Source organism: Suncus etruscus, chromosome 19, assembly GCF_024139225.1.
Source record: "Suncus etruscus isolate mSunEtr1 chromosome 19, mSunEtr1.pri.cur, whole genome shotgun sequence".
NCBI lineage: Eukaryota > Metazoa > Chordata > Mammalia > Eulipotyphla > Soricidae > Suncus > Suncus etruscus.
The window spans coordinates 26,225,244-26,241,286 of record NC_064866.1 but is presented as its reverse complement, the minus strand read 5'-3'; the positions used below and the strand labels follow the sequence as shown (position 1 = coordinate 26,241,286).

The following is a 16,043-nucleotide window of genomic DNA, read 5'->3' as shown; positions in this document are numbered from 1 at the left end:
GAGAAACCTCTGCACCATGAAACAGAAAAAAAAACAGAACGAAATAGGACAAACTAAAATGTCAGTCTTTGCTGATTCGAATTAGATACATCAACAGATTGTCTGGTAACACAAAATTGGCAAGAATACAAAAAATCTACATATTACAGTATTTCAAGAAAAATAACTTCATTTGAATACAAAAGGATAGATACACGTTCTTTTTTTTTTTTTTTTTTCCTAGCCACTCTGGGACAGTGGAAATGTGCTTGCACTGCCACAATTCAGTGCTACTAAAATAGATGGTGGGGGGAGGTATGACTGGTGTGAGCTTTTGGAGGGGGGCTGTTACACGTGTGCATTACTAACATCAGACAAAGAAATCTTTCAGCCAACAGGGGTTACAGAGCAACGTTCACTAAAGCACAGATTGGAAAGGGGTCAGGGACTGAAGCAAACCAATATGGTAGCTTGTCTTAGATTTTTCTCTTAGGCCCACATATGCACTACCAGCACAGAAAGTTTCTATTTGGTTGGTGCACACACAGGGCAAGAGGTGCAAGGCTGCACCATGTGAGAGTAGCAAATGTTTTGTTTTTTGTTTTTTTATTTATAATATTTCATTTTTTGTCTTGTTTTAGGTTAGTTGGCCTTTCCTGTTTGGGGGTATCCGGGGCGGGGCTAGCACAGCCTTTCCCATTGGCAATCAAGTCTGCAGCTGGCCAGCCATGGGACTTGGAGGTGATCATGTACCCCAACAACCAAACAGCTGCCCATTTCAATCCTCTGGAGTCAGCAAGGAACAGTCTTGACTCAGATGTGCAGTCCAAGGCTGCGCTGAGAGATATGGCTTAGTTCAGTTCGGCCTTCTTAGCTTTAACACTGTGGTTTATTATTATTTTGGGGGGATGTCTGAATATGTGTGTATCCTACGTTGGTAAGCAAGTGCTTGGTGGTGTCTGTTCAACCCCAGGGCAGAGATCTGGGCCGGTGGGTGGGTGGCTGGATTTGGAGAGGCCTAGAAGACCCAGGGCCTGGCAGTCCCCAGCAGCAAGAGCAACAGCAACAACAGGGCCTGGGAGCCCGGGGCAGGCGAGCCGGGGGCCGAGTTGGAACTGGAGCCACAGCTGCCGGCCTCCTCGCAGCGCAGCTTCTCGCACAGGATGCCCGTGTAGGCGGCCGGGCACTGGCAGCGCACGTTGTTGTGGCATGTCCCTCCATTCTGGCAGTGCAGCAGTTCGTTGTCGCAGACATTGGCTGCAGGGGGGGATGGGGATGGGGATGGGGATGGGGGATGAGAGAGGGAGGGGAATGGGGGGTGGGAATGGGAGGGGAGGAGAATGGGGGTGGAAATGGGGAGGAGAATGAGTGATGGGGATGGGCAAAGGGGAGGGGAGAGGGAGGGAAATGGGGGAGGAGGATGGGGAGATGCATGAGGAAGGGGGATGGGAATGGTGATGGGATTGAGGGAGAGGAGGGAAATGGGGAGGGGAGGGGGAGATGGATGGGAATGGGATGGGGATGGGGATGGGGAGGGATTTGGGAAGGGAATGGGGAAGAAATATGGGGAGATAGGGATGGGGTGGGAGTGGGGGAGGGGGAGGAGAAGTGGGGAGGGGACAGGGAGAGGAAGGGGAGGAGGAAGAGATGGGGAAGGGATGGAGAGGGGAAGGCGAAATGGGGGAGAAGGATGGGGAGATGGGTGGGGATGGGAATGAAGGATGGGGATGGGGACGGGAGAGGATGGGGAATAAGGGAGAAGGATGGGGAGATAGATAGGGATGGGGATGAATTGGGGATAGGGATGGGGATGGGGAGATGGATTGGGAAGGGGTATAGCGGATGGGGATGGGGTAGTGAATACAGGAGGAGGATGGTGGAGGGGGATAGTGGAGGGGATGAGGGAGGGAAGGGGCAGGGGAGGGGGCCGCAGGGAGGAGAAGCAGAATCAATTGAAGTTCATCTGATATATCATGTTTTCAGCTTAAAACATATTATATATATATTTATATCCCTATCGATCTTGGTGCCGCTGCCTCCCCTCCACTAACTAAGCATGTGACTTCAATTTCCAAGCAAATGGAGTTTGCTTGCCTTTTGGTTTTGATCATATTAGTTCTTTTTCATATGGATTTTTTTTTCCATGCGACCTTGGATATTATTAACATTGTCCATTTCAGGCTATTAGAATACACACAGTGATGTAATATCTCCGCTTTGGCAGTCTCTTCAACCTGAACAGAACCTGTGCTGACCTCCAGATTTTTTTTTTTGAAGTACAATTGCCTGATACAAGGATGCAGAGCTTTGAAGTCAGGAGAATGATAATTAAAATGCAAAGTAGGATTGCTGCAAAAACCAAAACCTCTGGGATGCAGAGTGGCAGGAAAGGGGAGCATGGTCAGTGATATTCTCCCAGCAGGTGATTCCAGCGATTGCATGCAGGAAGACAGAGACCAAAAGGGGAAGCCAGGAGAGGGTGGGGTGGGGGTATGGGAGTACTTGGGTGGTGAGATTGGGGGACCTTGAGGAAGCAGCATGCTTTAGGCAGACAGCAGCCCGGTTGAAAGGAAAGAAAAAAAAAATAAACAAAACAGCTGTTCTATGGAAGGAGTGTGAAGAAGAGCAGTCACATTTGCCCCTGACAGCCTATCAGGATTTTTATCGCCTTGTAAATATGGGAGGTAGAGTCCAAGGTTACTTTGATATCTGGGAATAGTGATAATGCAGTAGTCAAATTCTGATTACCAAAATTTCACCATGTCCATCAATTAGTCTTCTCGACTTTAATAAATTGAGACAAGTAATTCTAGAGACTCAAATCCATCCGTGGTTCCTGTCATGTAACTTTCATCTCTAATAATTTCTCATTTCTTCAGAATTCTGTTTATCCTCATTAGTTTATGGCTTCTAATCTTTAAGAAAATCAAGGCTTTCACTGATTTAGCAGAATGCTAAATAGAACCCAGGGAAATTAAAGCAACAAGGAGTAAAAGCCAAGAACAATCCCCAACAACATATGCTACTTAAGCACTTAATATACAGAATCATGCTGGAATGAAAAGAAGGTTGAGGACAGAAAAGGTGGCTTATTTACATGTCATAACATTTTTTTATTTCTAAAAAATGTCATGGTAAGATTTCTAAATGTCCTCAGTAGGACTATAGGAATTATACAACAACACACAACACACACACACACACACACACACATACACACACACACAAACACTCCCATACATCCCTCACTCCTTTAACTCAATATTACTATCAGCTGCAAACAGCCCCATCCATCATGTAATGAGCCAATGGAAAATGGTTATCATGTTCTTGGTCATGTTCAAATGTTCATAAGTTTAAAAGAAGCTTCTTGCAAACAAATATGCACATGTACATGTATCATATGTACATGAACCGAAAAGGAGATGGTGGTAGATGCTCAAAATGGGAATGTCGCACTGGTGAAGGGGTGTGTTCTTTCCATGACTGAAACCCAACTACAATCATGTTTGTAATCAAGATGCTTAAATAAAGATATTAAAGAAATAAAAAAACTGTTCTATATCAACGCCTTTTTTCACCACTTTCCACAATTCTTTGGAGGTCTCTTACACAGTTGCATAATATATTGATTGCTTTAATTTTCAAATGTACTAGTGCTTGCTGTCAGGAAATATCTAAAATTATTACTAATGCCTAGTAAATCCTCTAGGCCCCAAATATTGACATACAATGTAGTGTTTAGGTGTTCTCACAATTATTTAAAGAACCTCTCATTGGGTGGCTTCAAATTTATGATTGTTATATACAATAACAGTATTTTAGAAGCCAAAGGAAAAAATACTGCAATCTGTGGATGTGAAGCAAAGTTTTCCTGTGTGGTTAGATTCAAAACTGACAAAAGTCCCTTTTTGCTTTTTGCGGGGTGTTGTTGTTAATTTGGAAAGCATTTATATAAGTTTTCGGGATTTTGTTTTGCTTACATTTAAGGAAATATCTGTTTAATTGGGGCAACATGGAATAAACAGATCCAATAACTGTTTCCATTTAAAATTAAAGATTCTCAGCATTTCTTGTTCTAGGCAGCAGGTTGCTGAATGGGATATTTCCTTTTATTTGAGCACTAGGAGTAGGGAAATATCGGTTCCATCAATATCGATAATTGCTTGCCTTGAATAATTGAGAAGAAATCAATAGTTAATTAAATATCACTCCCCTTTACAAAAAAAAGCAATTTTTCATCTTCTCAGACCTGAATGTAAATCAGCTGTTGAACAGAGATGTCTTTCTGCTCTCATTCCCCTGAAACTAGTGATTAAGTTATAATTCAATACCTTCGCAAAATTTGAATAATCTAGTACTGGTGTTGATGATTGTGAGATTTAATACATATACAAGGATTAGATGTAATTAATATTAATAATTGGATGGGCCTATATGTTTGAATATAAGAAAAATAGAAAAATGAAGTAATATGTTTTACCACATTTTAATTTCATCACATCACATTCTTTACTCTAAGGTAGATTATATTTGATCTTTCACTGAGCCACATCCCCAGTTGTTAAAGGGGATATTTTAATCTTACTTTTGGATGGGGTCTCTTCAGCAATGCTAGGAAAGGGACCAGTAAGGGCATTGCTGAGGAGAGTGGGAAAGAGAATATAGTGTCAGGGACTACACTTGGCTTCTCCTCACTGCAAAGCATTCAGACTTCAATCCTTTGAACTATGTTTTTTGAATCAGTAACTCCCAAAGCCTCTTTTATTTTTGGTGGTTTTAGGGATCAAATTCATACACGCAAAGCCAGAGCTTTACCACTGAGTGACATCTCTGTTTATCTTTTGATTGTGCATTTCTTGAACAAAGACTGCTTTGACTACATGAACATAAGAAAGACATGAACAAAGACTACATGAACATAAGTCTCTTTAAGAATTTAGCAGTCCGGGGGCAAAGGAGGGGCGATATGGGATGCATGCTGGAAACAGGGGTGGAGGGAGGACAACATTGGTTGTTGGGAATGCCCCTGATTCAATGTCACTATGTACCTAAAATGCTACTGTGAATGATTTATAATCCACTTTGGTCAAAATAAAAATTATTAATTAATTAATAAAAAAAGGAATCATGTGCTAGAAATGTCTATAATGCTAACTGTATTACTTACTATTTAAGCTTATTTTCTATGATATTTTGAATGGCTAATAACCTTGATTTTTCACAGTAAGCTACATTTTAGCTTTGTAATCAGTTAACAAAATATTAAATAAAATGTTAGACCTAGAGGTTATTTGGAACCAAAATCGCAATTTTCAATGGATAAAGAAAGATGATTAAAAAATATTGAGTTCTTTAATCTGTGAAATCTTATACTAAACACTGCAAAGGTTGTACAAGAAATAAAAAGCCTGATCTCTGCTCTAAGTTCAAGTATGGTTAGGAAGATTTTACTCATAAGAAATGTAGTAATAGTTTCTCCATTAAAATGCTCTTATCAATTCCATGCAACTTAACCAAACCTCTTGTTTGCCAGGAACCTTGCTAACTTTTATGGTCTTAACACTCCTGTCTAAATTAGCTCACATTTTGGCAGAAAACAAACCAACATATCCAAAAATAACTATGATGCAATTTTTTCTAAAAGACAGTAAAGAAAATATTTGCAAACTGGTAAGATAACTCAGATACTAATATAAGTACTTGCTTTGAGGAATATTAGAGAAGATAATAGAAAGAAGGTTGTATTTGAACCATGGAGTGCAGCAGACAGATACCAATAGAAAGCTTATGGAGAGGGAACTGTATAGGAAGACAAGAAGATCTGAAAGTGCCTTGTACTGGTAATTAAGAAATTGCCCTTCAATGTTAAATCCTTTTTTACTTCTCATATTGAGGCTGAAACCCTGTAGTTTTGTCAGTATGCTCCTAACAACAGGGAGCATTAAAGGGAACAAAAAAGTGGAGGAAGGAAAATTGTTTTCTTTTCCCTGTTTGATGACCTAACAATATTGTTCTATTAATGGATCTTCATCCCTAAAGCAGTATTTGATTCTCATGCTCAAATTGATAAGAATCAGCTTTATTAGACTCTTGTCTAGTTCATGAACCAACCTGACAATATGGCAATATTCATTCCCTTGGGGTTTGAATCCTTACCAAGGAGATCAGCAGCTGAGATGATAACAGCACCCAGGCACTGTCTATTCTCAGAGTTCCAGGTCTCAAGTGTGTGAAATACAACTTCAGACATTATTTCTAATAACCTCATCTTTTCTCCTTTCATTCATTCATTAGTCCAACAGTGATAGTTGGTTCCTGCTTAAAATGACTGTATCTGGCTTATTTCAGATCCTCTTCTTATTTTTAAATTGTATAAAATTAGATTATATTAATCTTTAGATTAATTCTCCACATCAGTGGTCGGCAACCTGTGGCTCGAGAGCCACATGTGGCTCTTTCCACTTTGAATTTGGCTCGTCTGTGTGCCGGGCAGCCACTCCAGGAGTCAGGAATCTTCTCCCTGCCTCTGTCAGTGCACGCCCCGTGTGGCTCTCAAAATAAATTTCAATCGTGGTTTTGGCGAGATTTGGCTCAGTTGAAAAAAAAAAGGTAGCCGACCAATGCGTCTATATCGAAATATGTACTGTATGACTTTGCATGCTGAAGACTCCATATTTACCTCAGACCCTGAGACCCTCGTACTTCTCTGAGCCCCACTGGGAGCAGTCCTAAACACTGTGTTCAAAATAGCTCCCACACACTACTGGGTATGTGCTCCCCAAAAATATAAAAGGAAAAGAAATCATACTGTGGTTTCAGTTTTCTGAATGAATCCTAAGAGACATATGTGATAGGATGCTTGTGAATGATGAATAGATTGGTGTGCTTATATACAAGGAAAGTACAGAGTGGAGAGTTGGTTTGTGTGGGTGGAGTGATAATACCACAGGTAGGGTGCTTGCCTCACACATGGTAGATCCAGGTTTGCTCTCCATATAGTCCCCTGAGCACATTGGGAGTGACCCTTGAGCCCAGAGTCAGGAGTAATGCCTGAGCATTATAGGGTGTGACTCAAATACCAAAGTACAAAAAAAAAAAAAAAAAAGACGTTGACTTGTAGGCTGGATATAAAATTTCCGCATAATAAAATAGTTTACATAAAAAGGAGTGGGAAGCTGTCAAAGACCTCTGAGCAGGGTGACATTTTGAAAGGTCTATAAGAATAAGGCTAGACTACATACAGGGCAGAATGGAATCAAGGACTGAGTCCAAAAAAAGCCATTCAATATTTTACCCATTCAATAGAATGAAAGTGGGCTAGATAGTGAACAAAGAGAATGAACAGATTTTTATTTGCTTGTTTTTGGGCCACACCTGGGGTACGCTCAGGGCTCTACACTCAAGGCTTACTCATGGAGAACTTGGGGGACCATAGAGTGCTGGGGACTGAACGTGGATTGGTTAGGTGCAAGGCAAATACCCTACCTGCTGTAATATTACTCTGGTCCTGAGATTGGACAAATTTGAAGATACAAATTAAGGGATATTTTCAAGTTCCCATTTTAACCATTTATATAAAATCTCTCTAGTCCCAAATAAAAATAATTAAGAAATAATATTTATGAGGAAGATTTTGATTGGAGATGAAAATGAACTTGTTGAAGAACTACTAACTTTAGGACTTCTAATGACTCTTCTGAAAAGATCTTGTAAATTAATTGGGAAAACCAGCTACTGATTCAGGATCTAACGATATAGATTTGGAGCAGAGTGATGATGATCTTTATAACAAAGGCTTGGTGAAAAAAATAGAAGACCTTATCATGGCAGATTCTATCTCAAGTGCTTATTTACACTTACATAAATGAAAACTGCAGAAAGGACAATGAGAAAAAGGGCCAAATTGGATGTTAAGAAGTCAAAAAAAATGCAGTGATCAAATGAGGGATTTGGTCAATCATAAATGTTTTTCAGCAGTTGACTAAGAACAAACATACAGTCTAGAAGAGTTCTAAGAAGGGTATTTTGAATTGAATAAGAAAAATATGCAAAATATGCATTGTATGGCCTTAATGGAATCCAATAAGAAATTTTGAAATAATCTGAAAAAGGACTGGATAAATGAAAGAATTAATTTTTAATTTTTTTTGTTTGTTTGTTTTGGGGTCTTACTAGGCAGCCCTCAGGGATTACACCTATCTTTGCTCTCAGAAATCACTCCCGGCATGCACAAGGGACCAACTGGATGCAGGGAATAGAACTGGGTCAGCCACAAGCAAGGCAAATGTTCTACATGTTGTGCTATCCCTCTGGCCCCGGAAAATTTACTTTTAGTGGAATTTTTTTTTGTTGTCAGTCTAAACTTGTGGTTCACAACAACTGATGATTTTGTATACTAAGAACACCTGATAATATCTGGAGATATTTTAGGCCAGAGATACTATTCAGTGTCTGAGTGAGGATAGTCCCTCACAACATTTACACTCAATTAATATTGGAAGAAAATTGATATCTGGACCACGGTGTCAACAACTGTGAGCAGTTATATTGGGGAAAGGAGATTGAAGATATCTTGGCAATTCTAGATCAGAGACAGATGGTGAGTTTTCTTGCATGGAGTCATAGAAATTTTAAGTAATTGAGGTTTAAATATGAGTGAATTTTGTTGGAGAAGTAACTACAGAAGATGGAGATCTAAGATAGTCTCTTTAGTACTGCATGAACTTAATAACAGAAACCAAAATCCCCCTTGTCCTGTAATATTTTTTACTCTGCTATAACTTGAGTAGAAACTATAGCAGTAAGACAAGAGCAATTTAGAGTAAAATATTAGATTTAGAGCAATTTAATCAAGAGTAGAATGTAGAACTAGAACTAGAATCCAGGTCTCCCAATTTTCACAGGAGAAAAGTAGGAATGATATTGGATAATGAGACTGTCCATGCTCCCTAAAAGACATCGAAGGGATAGAGAGATAGAACAGTGGGTAGGGCACTTCCCTTCATGAAAGGATGAATGGATGGATGAAAAAGATAGAAAACCTTATCATGGCAGATTCTATATCAAGACATCTCCTGACATCTCCAAGAACTGCCAAGTGTAATTCCTGAGCACAAACCCAGGAGTATTCTCTGAGCTCTATCCTTTGTGTTCCCAAAATAAAACAAAGACACTGAAAACAATGCTTTGGTAGATTCTCAGTAGATTTTTAGTAATTATGTTGGTGAGCTGCTCTACTTCATATCTCACTCTAACTGGGCAGAATTTTAGCACATTTCTGGCAGAGCTTCAAAAACAAATCAGCTCATACATAAAATATAGTAACACTAATGGCCTAGGGTGGAAATGGAGAATGTGTTTTTTTTCAGTATCACTTCTTCCTCTATACATAAAAGAAAATTGCTTAATATTAATAATTTCTAACATGAATTTCATAATTCCACTCAATACAAACTTTTAGAAATCCATGAGCAAATGAACTGATGTGGAGATAAATTCCTATCTAATGATCTATCTTGTTGCAGATGAAAAATATCTGGGCTGGGGATGTAATTTTATGGTAGAGTGTATTGTACCCATGTATAAGGTCATGTATTGGGTTTCCAGTACCCATATCACCTTGAAAACACAAACAACAACAACAAATATCACATAAAAATACCACATAACACTCCAAAAATAAAGTCTTGAGATTGCTACCCAATACATGCCTTACATTTATCATTCTCTTTATTTGGTGCACTATATGAATACTTGACCTTATTTTGTAAAGTATTCTTAACCATGGCCCAGCATATTCTTTTTTATTACTGACAATATAAGAGCATGTTGTCTCAGTAAACTGGGAAGTAAACCAGAAAGGTTAATTTTTAATCTCACTATCTAACACTAACATTAGCTGCAAACAATGATCTACTAGAAACAATTCTCTTTTTTTTTACTACATGATTGTTAGATACAGTAAAATCTAATATTTATAATAACTTGAATTTATTTGATAGGATCATTTTGTCATTGATAAAATAATTTATGCATTCTGTGTATTCTGTGTCTAATATCACACTACATAATCTGTAACATTCTAATACTTCAGTATTAAAAATACTTTCTTCTTTTCTTTTTTTTTGGGGGGGAGTGTCACACCCACTAACACTCAGGGGTTACTCCTGGCTATGAGCTTAGAAATCGCTCCTGGCTTGGAAGACCATATGAGATGCTGGGGGATCGAACCATGGTCCTTTGTAGGCTAGCGTGGGCAAGGCCTTATCTCTTGTGCCACCACTCTGGCCCCTAGAAATATTTTCAATTAAAAACTATTTCGGTCACACTCAGCAGAACTCAGGGTTCCCTCTTGGTGGATTTCAGGAAACCAAATGAAGTGCTGGGGATCCAACTTGCTTGGCTGCGGCAAGGTACCATATTCACTGTACCATCTATATTTTTTAAGATGGGTTAATCAAGAAAATCATTGGTATTTGAGAGATAAGGCTATCATATTAATATTAGATCAAAAATTATGTGGCTCGAAGATGAAAGAAGTATAGAATCCTGATGGAGTGGCTGACATTCCAAAGTGTTTTAATAGCTCTGATATCAGTTACAGTAAATAGGCCACAATCATAGCTCACAATAATCTCCCACAATTGCCGAACATTTATAAAAACAATCAGAATTTTTACAGTAAATGAAGAGGAGTGAACCCATTTTATTCTCTCCCTTTTGACTTATTTTTTTTCTTGTTGCTTGGATATGACGATCATAGGGTCATAGCAAAATGATTCAAAACTTTAATATTTTTTCTTGGTAGATTTCATGATTATCACTCATATTTTTCTCTTTTCAAATGATATCATAAAAAATGTGAGACCTTGATTCTTTTCTCTTTTCATGAAAGTTATGGAAAAGCAGGTCTATCTAGAAATCATCAGTACTCAAATAGGGCCCCGGCCACCAGAACTTAGTGTTACTACTTGTTCTATTGGTCTATTCTTCTGCAACCTGAAGGGTCACTTATTCCCGTTGTGGTCATGATGATCCATTACACCACCAAAGGAAGTTTTCTTTTTTCTGTTTGTGTCTTGTTCAAAGCCATACATTTCAGTTCACCCTGTCAGCAAGCTGCTATGCTTGAGCAATACTGGGTCTGTATTTATAGACTTGAAAGTTTCTCTTTTTGGCTTTGTCTCCTGCACTTCAAGGAATCGATGCAATGTGTTACCATGACAGCTTTTCTTGATGGTTGTATTAATAAAGTGACCTCTACCTTCACCACCTGAAACAAGCCCAGAATTGCGAAGGGAAAGATGATCCAAATTGTTCATCTTTTCAAAGAAACGTCAAAAAGTGAATAACCTCCACCAAATAGTCTAATAACAAAGGTGCATCTCTTAGTTCTGATTTAGGCATTTAAAAGTTTGTGGCAGGGCTACGAAGAACTGTGGTTATGACCCATTTATTCAGAATTGAAAACTGTTTTACAAAGTTAGGAGAGGTGAGACATAAATCTAACCCTATTGTTTAGTTCCTCTAATACAGAAGCTATAGACTGTTGTTTAAGCCTTTTGGGGAATAGAAACACTTAGCCACATTACTCTCACCAACTCCAGTTATTCTCATTTATGTCAGGGCATGTTTGGTAATAGGGTGCTGTAGAAAAGTAGTGACTGAGTTATGACACCTGAGTTCTATGATTGTGGGCATGTCACAGAATCATTTAGATATCACCATTCTTTTATTTATCCACAATCTAATCAGGCCTAGATTCTAGATCATGGATTATATGGGTCATAGTTGTATGTCACGTCAATAAGGCAGTTGTTTTTGTGAAATTTACATTCTAGTGACAGCTATAAAGTGAGACAAAGGGTATAAAGTTGATCTTTTTAAAGTTTTCTCCAACTTGATTTACTTATTTTGTAATCTTCAGGACAATACTCAGGGGTCAGGACAAGTAGTGCTTTGGAGGAATATTTACAGTGCTAGAATTTAAAATACAGTGTGACCATAGCTACACGCAAATGGCAAGCACCTTAAACTGTGTACTATCCCTCCTACTCAAAAGTTCACTCCAACTTCAAAGATGCATGAGGTCTGTGTGTAGGTGTGTGTATTTGTGTGTGTGACCATGTGTCTGTGCACATTTGTTTTGCTGGTGATTAAGGCCAGGGTCTAATATATGGGGCATGATTATTTTTGTTGAGCCAAATTCCAGAGTCTGAAAATGTCCTTTTGAAAGGCAACAATCCAACTGCTTTTTATTCCAATATGTGATGACTATTGAATTTTCCAATACAATAATTCCTGGCAATGACTCAAAGGCTATTTATGCTGGTAGGTTTTGCCTCATAGAACAGAATCCCTTTTTTCACACATGTACAGAAACCATGAAGAGAATTAGGTAAGGAACTTGTGATTCAAGCCTGATCTCTGTGGTTAATAGCCTGAGTGAACTTGGGGAAATCATTTAACCTCTTTGTGCCTCTCTTTTTTCACTTTTAAGGCAAGGATAATAACACTTGTCCTATTCACCCTCACAGTTGTTGGGAGCCTCAAGATGAAATATGTGAAGATACTTTAAAAAAATATAACACTACCTATGTAGGCTTTGTTAATGCCCGATCCTCTGTTCAAACTTTTTCCAGCTCTACCTCCCCTTCCAAAACACAACAATGCTTGAAGCCCAGGGAGGAAGAATGAGATGTTTTTGTCTCCAATATAATAAGGAATTCCTTGCTACTGACTCAACTGAAGGTACTTAAAGTACAAGAGAGTGGCATACGTCATCCATCAGAGACCGCCTTTCTATATGTCCTTTGCAGGTATGAATCTTGAGAGGGTATGGGGGGGGTCAAATATGCAGTTTTACATTCATTATGCATTTATTATTATACATTTATTATGCATTTCTACAGATTTCTACAAAGCACTGCAAGTTTTGCTATTGCTCCTTTTCCTGAGAGTGGCTCATATTTTTTCACTAACCTGTACATTAGATTTGTGTACAGTTTAGCTGGAAGGGCCTGAACTGCAGTCAAATGCTCTACCACTGAGCTATACCCACAAGGAAGGGCCTAAACTGGACAATCTTATCTGCTGCCCCACCTCTGCACTGGTAAGTTTGTGATAGGAAAAGAAGCAAATAACTTTTAGATTGAACCTGGGAGGGGAAATAAGAAAAAACATACTTGATTTCCTGTTCTTATTTGTTTGTTTGTTTTGGCTTTTGGGTCACACCACAGGCAGTGCTCAGTGGCTACTCCTGGTTCTGTGCTCAGAAATCACTTCTGGCAGGTACAGGGTTCCATACAGGATGCTGGGATCGAACCACCATCTGTCCTGAATCTGCTGTGTGCAAGGCAAATGCCCTACCACTGTGCTATCTCTCCGGCCCCTAATTTCCTGTTCTTAAGTATATTCTTGTCTGTGTCTATATCCATCCTAGACAGTGGTGCTAGTGACATGATATCTGATAGTGACAGGATATCTGAGTAAATGGATCCAGTTTAGTTTATTTCAGTGTCATGAGGCCAAGGAGCAGAGCCAAAGGGTCTATAGAGAACAATTTTGAAGTTGTCAGCTGGGGTGGGGTTGGGAGGTGGGTCATGTCTGGGCAATCAAATACAGCAGTTTTTGACATTAGAGAAGAGCTATTATGTTCTTATTTATCTAATATCAAAGCACTGGCTATGAGAGTGACAGTGCCTTTGTCCAACCCAAGGAAACTCTGCTCTAAACATCATTTTAAAAGCCACATTTGTTCTAAGCAACTAATGCCCATAGTTTGCAGTAATGTAACTAGACTGAAATAGATAATAGGTGACCTGAAGGCATGAGTGAGAGGCACCTCCAAGATACCTGAAAAATGTCTCTGCTTTTGTAAACTGAAAATATAAGGCTTTCCTGTTGTTGAGAAAAAAAATTAATTCACTGAGAATCCCAGAAGCTGAAGTCTGGGCATCTTTCCCAAAGGGACCATTAATGATGTATTGAAATCCTATTTAGGTCAACAACTTCAGACACAGACACAGGCAAGGTACTCATAAAAGCGATGCTGAGAAGTCACATAGGTTTTCATCTGGTATCAGAAAATGCACTTGTCTTGTTTAATAATAAGATACAACCTCTATTCCTTTCCCCAAGGTGAGGGATGGTATTCATTGAGAGGCAGGAACTATACTCAGTGGTAGCACACAAAGAACAACTATTGTTCCAAAGTACACAACAGCATGTCAGGAAGAAACAGAGTACAAATATTGACCCAGTATGATCTCCACAAGTATAAATACAGAATGCTATTAGATAAGCCCCAGAAAAAATACTGAACAATTTGTACCAAAAAACGATGATTGTGTCTCTGTGGTTGACTGAAGTGCAAATGATTTTAGTAATTTTAATATTTATACTTTTTATTGTCTTCAAGATGGGGCAAGGGATTTGGGATCATATTTGATTAGACTCAGGAAAACTCCTGGCTCTGTGCTCAGAAGTTAGTCTCTGAGGTGCTTGGAGACCATGTGGTGTTGGAAATTACTCTGGAATTCAGCCACATGCAAGGCATTAACCACTATACTATCTTTCCAGCCCTCATTGTCTTCAAATTGCTTAGAATAAATTACAGCCATTTGAAATTATTAAGAAGATTAACAACAATAATTATCACTTGAGAAAATTAATATATCTTAGACTGAGATTATAAAGTAATTTCTAAAAAACCTTAATAATGTGATCAAATTTTGCATTATTTCAATATTTATATATTTATTTATTAAATATTACCAATGATGCATCTACAAAAACTTCTCAAGAGGGACAAAGGAAATGAATTCCTGCTTAATCCCTAAATGATAACAGGCCCTTAACCCTGAGATTCCTTACCTTGCCAAAGGATTATGTATAGATGTTTTAGGTGTAGATGGGAATAGCAATGCTTCTTCTAAAGGATTTTAGCCTGGAACTATCATGTGAAGAACTGATCATGTGTAGAACTGATGCAGAATGAGTAGACACCTTTATATCTAAAGGTCAAGCTACAGTGATGGACTATATATAGTAAAATTTCCTCTTACTCTTCAAGTATAAGGGCTCATAGTCGCAGTAACTTCACAAGCATCAATTTCATGCAACTTGAGTTTTTTTTTGTAGATTCACAGTGCTACATCTATAAATATCTGTGATCTTGCGGTTCCTGTTATTACTTAAAGATTAAACACCATTCCTGCTGCTGAATAGATATATTCCAAATAAAAACAATAAATAATAAATACTTTGTTCACTGCTTCTTTGTGTAAGGCAGATGCATACTTATTTATAGTAGGTAAATGTTGATAGAGTTAGATATAACACATATAGTTTGGAAAGCAGGAAGTGAAAGTAACTTTTCCTTTATAACCCCTCATTTACTTTCCAGGAAGGAGATAAAACTATTTTAAAAATGTGAAGCCAGATTAAGGTATCCTTTTGAAGGAGTGCTGAGATATCTGGTAGGGAATAGATAAGAAAGTTAACAAAGAAAAATATCAGCAGAAATGTAACATTCCAGCTCAGTTTACATGGAGTAATTTGTTAGGGTGCTTCATGATCTCATAAAGAAAAAAAATCACAAAGGAGAGAGGTCACTTGTATGGAGGTTTCTTCTACAGTATATGACTAAGGAAGAAATGGAGGGAGAAGAAGCAAGGGAAGAGGGGCCGGAGAGATAGCATGGAAGTAAGGCGTTTGCCTTTCATGCAGGAGGTCATCGGTTCGAATCCCGGCGCCCCATATGGTCCCCCGTGCCTGCCAGAAGCAATTTCTGAGCCTGGAGCCAGGAATAACCCCTGAGCACTGTCGGGTGTGACCCAAAAACCACACACACACACACACACACACACACACACACACACACACACACACACACACACAAAAAAAAAAAAAAGAAGAAGAAGAAGAAGCAAGGGAAGAGAGGTGAGATCAGTTCAGAGATCAGATTTGTCATTTGTTTTCTATTTGGTAAAGTGTTTTGGCTTTTCTAATCTTGTCATTGCTGTCTAGAAGGAATTGTTTTATGTAGCAGTGCTATTGGT

The 16,043-nt window shown here is 38.7% G+C and overlaps 1 protein-coding gene across 5 annotated transcripts in view; it reads right to left on the bottom strand.

The window, feature by feature from the left end:
• Positions 1-666: 666 nt before the first annotated feature.
• NTNG1 (netrin G1) overlaps positions 667-16,043 on the bottom strand; it is a 396,206-nt gene continuing 380,829 nt past the window's right edge. For all 5 annotated transcript variants that reach the window (XM_049765717.1, XM_049765720.1, XM_049765718.1 and 2 more), the window contains one exon: positions 667-1,236. In XM_049765717.1, coding sequence (XP_049621674.1) covers positions 998-1,236 — 239 coding nt within the window. In that variant the 3' untranslated portion in view covers positions 667-997. The remainder of the gene's footprint in view (positions 1,237-16,043) is intronic.